General features: G+C 44.8%; 1 protein-coding gene and 1 long non-coding RNA gene across 5 annotated transcripts; one reads left to right on the forward strand and one right to left on the reverse strand.

Annotated features, from left to right (window-relative positions):
* The first annotated feature begins 230 nt into the window (after positions 1 to 230).
* Positions 231 to 1,531, forward strand: LOC144406239 (uncharacterized). 2 transcript variants are annotated; one of them, XM_078101549.1, is made up of 6 exons: positions 231 to 479; positions 623 to 799; positions 896 to 954; positions 1,031 to 1,081; positions 1,206 to 1,262; positions 1,355 to 1,531. In XM_078101549.1, exons 1-6 carry the CDS (start codon positions 452 to 454, stop codon positions 1,520 to 1,522), a joined length of 540 nt encoding a protein of 179 aa, XP_077957675.1. In that variant the 5' UTR covers positions 231 to 451; the 3' UTR covers positions 1,523 to 1,531. The 2 variants fall into 2 exon arrangements, with proteins under 2 accessions (XP_077957675.1, XP_077957676.1); XM_078101550.1 differs by having other exon boundaries at positions 248 to 479; positions 1,206 to 1,487.
* A 1,867-nt stretch (positions 1,532 to 3,398) lies between these two features.
* LOC144406240 (uncharacterized) lies at positions 3,399 to 7,005 on the reverse strand. 3 transcript variants are annotated; one of them, XR_013467442.1, is made up of 4 exons: positions 5,619 to 7,005; positions 5,348 to 5,440; positions 4,202 to 4,910; positions 3,399 to 4,040 (listed from the first exon to the last, which is right to left on the reverse strand). It is a non-coding gene; the product is annotated as an uncharacterized LOC144406240 (long non-coding RNA). The 3 variants fall into 3 exon arrangements; XR_013467441.1 differs by having other exon boundaries at positions 5,348 to 5,464; XR_013467440.1 differs by having other exon boundaries at positions 5,602 to 7,005.
* Between the last annotated feature and the right edge of the window lie 1,311 nt (positions 7,006 to 8,316).

The raw sequence follows: 8,316 nt of genomic DNA on the forward strand, positions 1-8,316 counted from the left end.
AATTTAATTCCGTAATTTAAAGTAAAATCTGATGTAATTGCATTAAATGCTGCATAAACTATAAAGCAATTCTGTATAAAACAATAGTGGATTTAACATCAAATTTTAAAAGATATATTTTTTCAAGAATAATTCATGCAATTGTATGTTTATTTGAAAGCATTAAAAGTGCAGTTTCTTGTCTCCTTGTATTGTTCAAGTGGTTGAGGTTGATATGGGATTTAGAAAGTAATTAGTAATAAGTAGACCAATACTTTCTAGAGATGGTCATTATTACATTAATCTAATTACACTGTTGAAGAAGCCAGTTGTAGTTAGTAATATAAGTGACTTGCCCAACTGTTATAATATCAGAAGTGAAACTGGAAGAACAGTGTGTTATTCAACCTAATTTTAATTTTCATGTAGGTGCAATCCTGCAGGCATTAAAAGAACATGCCAGCAGCTGAAAATGAAATATAAAAACATAATTCAATCAGGTAAGGCTTGAACATATCATGGTTGTAGTCTACCTGACTTTACAAACATTTGACATATAAATAACTAAATAGCATCCAGTGTCTAGCAGTGCAGCAGCATTTTTGACATGGGTCTAAATGTTCATTCTCATTTGACTACTCAGCCAACAGAAAGAAGGCAGAGGCTCGCAAAACGGGGGGAGGACCTGCACCACCACCTCTGACAAATGCAGAGGAGATGGCCCTGAGCCTGAATGCTGGAAGGCCAATGGCTGAGGGAATTCCTGGAGGGACTTCATCAGAGCCAGTCACTCCAGAAGATTTAAGTGCCTTCATAAAATGTAAGAGGTCTACCTATGTGTTGTGTTTTTATATAGGCTATTTGTGATATTTCCATTTATTTTACTTTGGGGTGGGTTTTTCGTTGGTCCCAACAGATTCTGATGGTAAAATTAGTCTTTTGGAGCCTCCTGTCCCAACAGAACCACAGGCAGTTGTAAGTAGCCTACTCAATACACCAGAAATTATTACAAATAGTGTTATAAAGTGTACTCAAATGCTCATCTTCACAGGATGATGGGGATGAAGAAACAGTTTCTGCTGCCACAGAGATGCCTACAGAGGTAATGTTAATATTATGTGTCTATCAATCTACACATTCACATTTCTTCACCTTTTTTATGTGGAGTAGCCTATAGAATCTAAGTTTAAATCTAAGTATAAACAGGTATTTTTATCTCTCCCCAGAGTGTGGAAGAACAGCAAGAGGATGGTCCATCAACTTCTGGTGCACAGATGAACACAGTTCAGTGATTTTTTTTTTCAGTAAATGCCACAGTTTAATATTGTAGAATTTTAGAACTACATGATGTAACTGTAATCTACTGTATTTTCAGTTGCCAGTTAAGGAGTTATATAGACTTCTTCTTATTAAAAAGATAGAAAAAAACAGCAAAGAACTTGTATACTTGGACCGCCAGATCCAAAAGGCAGATCTGGAAATTGAGATTCTGAAACTAAAGCTAGAGGTGAGTGCATGGTCACAGGTGAATTCTAAGTATTGAAAATATATTAAATTCTATTTTTTTTTTATGTTTAGGAAATAAAGAACACCATATAAATTGCTGTGATTTTGTGTTTATTCATTTTTATTTTATTTTGTGGTTGGTTGGTTGTGGTGGTGGATATAATGTGTATTAATCTGTGAAGACATTTCGGCATATCATATCCCGGACTACCCTTCCCTCCTGGAAATCTGCCGGGTTGATGGGGTCTTCCTCTGGGTCTTGTATTTGTAGGGCAGGGTGTTGCTCCCCTCTAATTATGGCAATATTATGGAGAACAACACATGCCACAATAATGTCGCAGGCCCTTTCAGGGGTTACCCTGAGGTGACGTAGGCACTGGAAACTTGCTTTCAACAGGCCTATGGTCATCTCCACCCGGGCTCTCGTCCTGCAGTGTGCCACATTGAAGCGGCGCTGGGGGCCTGGTTCAGGTTCTGGGTAAGGGGTAATTAGTGTTGGTCGGCATGGGTAACCCCTATCTCCCAGCAGAAAGCCATCAATCTCTCCTGTAAGAAAGTTCACATTGCTTTAGAGCTGCATAGAAGTTCCCCAGTAATTGTGTAGTGCATACATTGAAATACATGCATTTACTTACCAGTTTCCAGTCTGTTGCTCAGCGTTGACTCACGATACATTCGTGAGTCATGAACAGAACCGGGCCACTTGGCCTCCACATTTGTAATGAGATGTGCAGCATCACATATGATCTTGACAATGCAAAGAATGAGACATGTTATAGTATTGTGATGTAGTCTTTGACCATTAGAAACAGTAGGCTTTCAGTGTACCTGCACATTAATACTGTGGATGGACCTCCTGTTGACATAGTCCGCTTCATTTTCGGAAGGTGCAATGATGGGAATGTGTGTGCCATCAATGCATCCAACCACATTCGGAAATCCTAAAAGGAATTCTATTATTAGTTTACTTCCAGGGGTCGCAGCAATATGCTCTTAACTGAACGTCATTTATCAGGTTAGCCTCATTTAAACCGATTTATACATCACTGACCTGCAATCCTGTGAAACTCCTCTTTGATGGCTCTCACAGGTTTGTGCCCAGGAAACAGCACAAAAATTCGGAGAAAGCGCTTAAGAGCGAGGCACACTTTCCTTACAACTCTGCAAACCGTAGCCTTACTGATATGTTCTGCATCCCCAATGTTATACAGAAAACTACCATTTGCAAAGAAACGTAATGCAACGCAAAGCATCTGCTCGGATGTTAGAGCACGGCCGCGATGGCTGATGTTTCTGATGTAAGGATGGATGAGATTATGGATGTATCTTGACTGTAAAGAAAAACGGTACCGCTCAAATAAAAATGAATATGGATATGACAAAAAATCCACTCTGGGTCTCAAAATCCTCTCCCGACGTAAATGCAACTCCCTACGGATTAATGCAGCCTCTTCATCCACAGGATCGTCCATAAAAGGACATGCCATTTCATTCACTTGATTTGATGCGCTCTGCGTGACTGAAATGTGCGCAATGAATGAATACCGAAAGAATGAATGAGGTGATTAAATACCACTTCCTCTTTAAAAAAGGGGAGGAGACAAAATAAACTCTGGGTTTCCCGAAGAAAACCTGCTCCCGACCAGGTTAGGTTCACAGAGTAAGTTGCCATGGTAACTGACTCTGAGTATAAGTTACCTCTCTTTCTGAAACAGGCTTGACGTACTCTGCTTTCTCAGGTTTAACATACCTCCCATTCTGAAACAGAAAACTCAGAGTTTCCCTCATTTCAGGGTTAACATACTCAGAGTTTTCACTTAACCTCCTTTCTGAAACAGGCCCCAGATCTGCACAGGAGACACGTGAGTGTTTTTATTGTCATCGTCCCGGTCACCTCGTAGCGGTGTGTCCGGTTCTGAGAAACAAGAAAGCACCGTCACCGGTGCGATCGAAAAGCATAAACTTAATACATTCCATGTCTCAGACAAACAGCAATAATACAAACGAGGGTGGGGAGAAGCCAGATCAGGTGTATGCTCCGTTTGTGTCAGGTGGGAATGTGTCCCTTACAGGGGAACCAGTTGGCCAAATGAGCGTCACCATACTGCGTGACACGGGGGCAGCGCAGTCTTTAGTACTAGCAGACAGCCTGCCCTGGTCCCATGGGTCATACTGTGGGTCAAACGTCCTTCTACAAGGACTCGGAGCAACCCCCATGTCTGTACCACTGCATTGGGTCTGGTTAAAGTCCAAACTAGTGTCGGGACGTTTTCGTGTTGGCGTGGTACCAACTCTGCCGGTGGAGGGAGTCACATTTCTGCTTGGGAATGACATTGCCGGTGGCCATGTAACACCCATGTTAGAGGTGGTGGACACACCTACCCTGGAACCTACGGACGACATTTTAGTACAGGCTTACCCTCATGTGTTCCCAGCTTGTGTGCTTACACGGGCCCAGTCTCGTAGGTTGGGAGACGAGGTGGACCTGTCAGACTCGATTCTTGAGCGTGTGAACGTGGAGCCAGCCCAGTCCAGTATTTCCACTTCAATGAAAACTGCAATAGGTAAGAGTGGAAGTGAATTCCAATTTTACAATATATTGTCATCGATAACCTCACAGAGTATGATTAAGGCTCAGAAGGAAGACGTTAGTCTGAAGAAATGTTTTGATTGTGTAGTGATTTCTGAGGAAGCAAACACAAAAGAGGTGTCTTACTTCATGGAGGCTGGCGTTCTTATGCGCAGGTGGGCAGCGCAGGGTAACGTTCGGGGTTTAGGGGTTGTCAAGCAGGTGGTCGTCCCTAAACCATTCAGACAGCAAGTGTTATCCCTAGCACATGACCCTGCTTGGGCTGGGCACCTAGGAATAACAAAGACTTACGACAGAGTCCTTCGCCACTTTTTCTGGCCAGGTCTAAAGTCAGATGTTGTGGAATTTTGTAATACCTGTCATGGATGCCAACTAACAGGAAAAGCGAACCAGGTCATCCCTCGGGCGCCACTGCATCCGATTCCTGTGCTGGGAGAACCGTTCGAACGGGTAATCGTGGATTGTGTGGGTCCTTTACCAAGAACGCGAAGTGGTAACCAATACCTTTTAACAGTGATGTGTAGTGCTACTCGGTATCCAGAGGCTATTCCCCTCCGTACCATCACAGCCAAGACTGTGGTTAAGGCCCTGATCAAGTTTTTCTCTACATTTGGCTTACCGAAAGTACTTCAGTCAGATCAAGGTTCAAATTTTATGTCAAAACTGTTTGTAACCTCTCTAAAAGAATTGGGTATTACTCACCAGGTCTCGAGTGCGTATCATCCGGAAAGCCAGGGAGCACTCGAGCGGTGGCACCAGACCCTCAAATTGATGCTCCGAAAATACTGTATGGATAATCCAAATTGGGATGAGGGAGTGCCATTTGTGTTGTTTGCTAGTAGGGAAACAGTGCAAGAGTCGTTAGGTTTTAGCCCTGCTGATTTAGTGTTTGGACATACACTAAGAGGACCGTTGAAGGTTCTGAAGGAAAACGTTTTGTCCCCCACGTCTGTCAGTGCCCCTAAGAATGTGATGGACTTCGTTAGCCAGATGAGGGAGAGGCTACATGCAGCCTGCGCAATAGCTAAAGAGTCCCTCTCGACTGCAGAGAAGCGTATGAAAATGCGTTATGATCAGGGGGCGGTTGAGCGTTCGTTTGTGCCGGGAGAGCTAGTTCTAGCATTGTTGCCCGTTCCAGGGTCGTCTCTCTCAGCCCGTTTCTTAGGTCCATATGTGATTGATAGTAAGCTCAGCGATACTAACTATGTAATAAAGACCCCAGACCGTAGGCGTTCGTTACGGACATGTCACATTAACATGTTGAAAGCATACCGTACACGAGGTCCTTCTAACACTCTCTCCAATAAGCCCATCCAGCCCGCTGTCTCTTCAGTGGCCACTGTTGCGCTGCAGGCGGGGGCGTACCTGGAGGATGACCCGGAGGACGGTCTGGAGTTGAGACATGCAGTGAAACCGGGTGAATGTATGGGTAATACAGAAATGTTGGGAAAGTTACCATCCCTTTTGAAACATTTGGAATGTGAGCAGTCTCAAGAGCTTGTGTCCTTGATTAACTCCTACCTCACCTTGTTTCATGACGTACCTGGATGTACCACGGTTTTGACACACGATGTTGATGTAGGAAACGCGACCCCCATCCGTCAACACCCGTACCGGGTAAATGCGTTTAAGAGGGAGAAGATGAAAGGTGAGATTGAGTACTTGTTAAAAAACAACATGGCCAAAGCCAGTAACAGTGCTTGGAGTTCACCTTGTATCCTAGTCCCAAAACCAGACGGCACATCCCGGTTGTGCACAGACTATCGGCGAGTTAATGGTGTTACTGCACCAGACTCTTATCCGTTACCTCGAATAGAAGATTGCATCGACAGCATCGGCTCCGCGGTGTTTGTCGCGAAGTTAGACCTGTTGGAAGGGTATTGGCAAGTGCCTCTAACCCCTCGTGCCTCGGAGATTTCTGCGTTTGTGACCCCTGACAATTTCGTGCAATATACCGTAATGCCTTTTGGCATGTGCAATGCCCCCGCTACGTTCCAACGCCTAGTAAATACTGTGTTTGCCGATGTTCCTAACTGTACCGCATATATCGACGACGTCGTAATATATTTGTCAACTTGGGCCGACCATATCGCTACGCTAGACATGGTGTTTGAACGTTTAGAAAAAGCATCCCTGACGTTAAACCTGGCAAAGTGCGAGTTCGGAAAAGCTACAGTTACATACCTTGGAAAACAGGTGGGACATGGGCAGGTTCGGTTGTTAGCTAGCAAGGTGGAAGCCATAGCTAGTTTCCCTGCCCCTGTTACGCGCCGTGAGCTTCGCCGTTTCCTAGGTATGGTGGGTTATTACCGTACGTTTTGCAAAAACTTTTCGACGGTGGTAGCCCCCCTGTCTTCGCTTTTGTCACCCAAGGTTCCGTTTAAGTGGTCTCCGGAATGTGAGCATTCGTTCAATTCCGCGAAGCTACTCCTGTGTACTGCCCCGGTGCTTGCAGCCCCTGATTTTAGCAAACCTTTTAAAATGGAGGTTGACGCTAGCGCCGTGGGCGCAGGCGCCGTCCTCTTACAGGAGGACGGTGAAGGGATCGATAGACCCGTTTGTTTCTTTTCAAAAAAATTCAGTGACTGTCAGACAAGGTACTCCACCATCGAGCAGGAGACATTGGCTTTGTTATTAGCCCTTCAATTTTTCGAAGTGTACGTCGGGTCTAGTGTTGTCCCTGTGGTGGTGTTTACTGACCACAATCCGCTAATTTTTCTCCACAGGATGTACAATCAGAACCGCCGGCTCATAAGGTGGGCGCTAATTGTGCAGAGTTACAACTTGTGCATCAAATATAAAAAGGGATCGGACAACATTGTTGCAGATGCGTTGTCTCGTGCACACTAGTGTTGTTTTGGTGTTTGTAGTATGTTTTACTGTGATAGAATGGATGGTGCAATCCTGGATAGTTTTGCACCTTTTTTTGGGGGGGGCGTGTTACCTTTTGGGGGTGTTTGTGTTGGTTTGTGTCCTGTCTCTCCATGTACAGGAAATCTGCAGGCAATCTGCAGGCAAGGGTAGCCTTCACCCAAGGTGCAGCCGATTGGATACGACCGACCTGGACTCCTCCCCTTCATTATTGGATGCAGCTGGTGCAGGTCTATAAAGACCTGTCATTGTAGATCTTTGAGGGGGGGATTCTGCAGCTCTGATGGCAGAGCCCTTCTGGTGGCTCGCTGGTGTCCTCTCTCATGGTCGTTGGGGTTCCGTCGTTGGGGTTTGTGAGTATCTTGTTCAGAGAGAGAGAGAGAGAGTTTGTTTGTTAAAAGGTAGTCCCAGAGCGTGGGCTCTTTGGGTTAGTGTGTATGTTACATTTGTTTTGTATACTGTTTGTTATTTGAGTTAAACATTTTTCTTCCTGTGTTGCAGGGGGGGGGGTATTGTTAGGGAAGAGACCCATGGGTATACACCACCCGTAGCTGACTGCCTGTCTAGATACACTAGGCAAGACCTGGGCGGACCACTCCCTGTACTTTTGGTTAGCGGGCCTCATCCGTGCCCGAGGTAGAGTAAAGGGGGGGAATTAGGTCAGTTAGGGAAGTGTTCACCCTTTTTGCTTGTTTCTTTGCTTTGGTCTCGCCCAGCCCCTTTTCCCCTGAACATTTGTTTGGTTTTTCCTTTTAAGGAGAGAGTAAACCTCCTATTTTTTTTACACCGTTTGCCTGTGTCAGTAGTCGTCACTCACACCACGACCCCATACCTCTGGTCGCCGCGTTCATCAGGGCTCATGTTTGCGGGGGTTGCGCTCCCTTACACCTAGACTAAGGGAGACGTAACATATATAATCCTGTGTCTTTTGTTAGTCTTGGTTGTGAGAAGCATTATTAACTCATAAGCATTGACAAATGCCATCGAGACAAGGCCATTATAAGAATTGAGTCCCGAGAGCAGAACCGCTCCCCAGTGCAGCAGTTTGCCATCTTCCTCTGACATGACCGCTGAATAAAGAAAAGGGAGTGGTGCTGGGAGTAAACGCCATTAGTGATCCGTCATCTCAATAAACTTAACTGAACAATACTACCTGCAGGACATTCAAAGTACTAATAAAGAAATGACTGTACTGTTTTCTTCAGATTAATAAATTAGCTGCTGTTCAACCGAGCTACAAAGTAATCTCACTATACACACACACAGGGTGACATAAGCTCTGCCCGGACATCACCAATGATAAGGGGTCAATATACGGTCGGTCTACTTCTTGTAACTATTTTCGTAATGCAGAAATTAGATTATGGGTA

Source organism: Gasterosteus aculeatus, chromosome 4, assembly GCF_964276395.1.
Source record: "Gasterosteus aculeatus chromosome 4, fGasAcu3.hap1.1, whole genome shotgun sequence".
Lineage (NCBI taxonomy): Eukaryota > Metazoa > Chordata > Actinopteri > Perciformes > Gasterosteidae > Gasterosteus > Gasterosteus aculeatus.

Excerpts from the sequence above, each read along its gene's own strand:
- LOC144406239 (XM_078101549.1), top strand. The coding sequence starts at position 452 with ATGAAATATAAAAACATAATTCAATCAG. Across the intron at positions 1,082-1,205 it reads CCACAGAGATGCCTACAGAG|AGTGTGGAAGAACAGCAAGA; the intron begins GTAATGTTAATA and ends ATCTCTCCCCAG. Across the intron at positions 1,263-1,354 it reads CTGGTGCACAGATGAACACA|TTGCCAGTTAAGGAGTTATA; the intron begins GTTCAGTGATTT and ends CTGTATTTTCAG.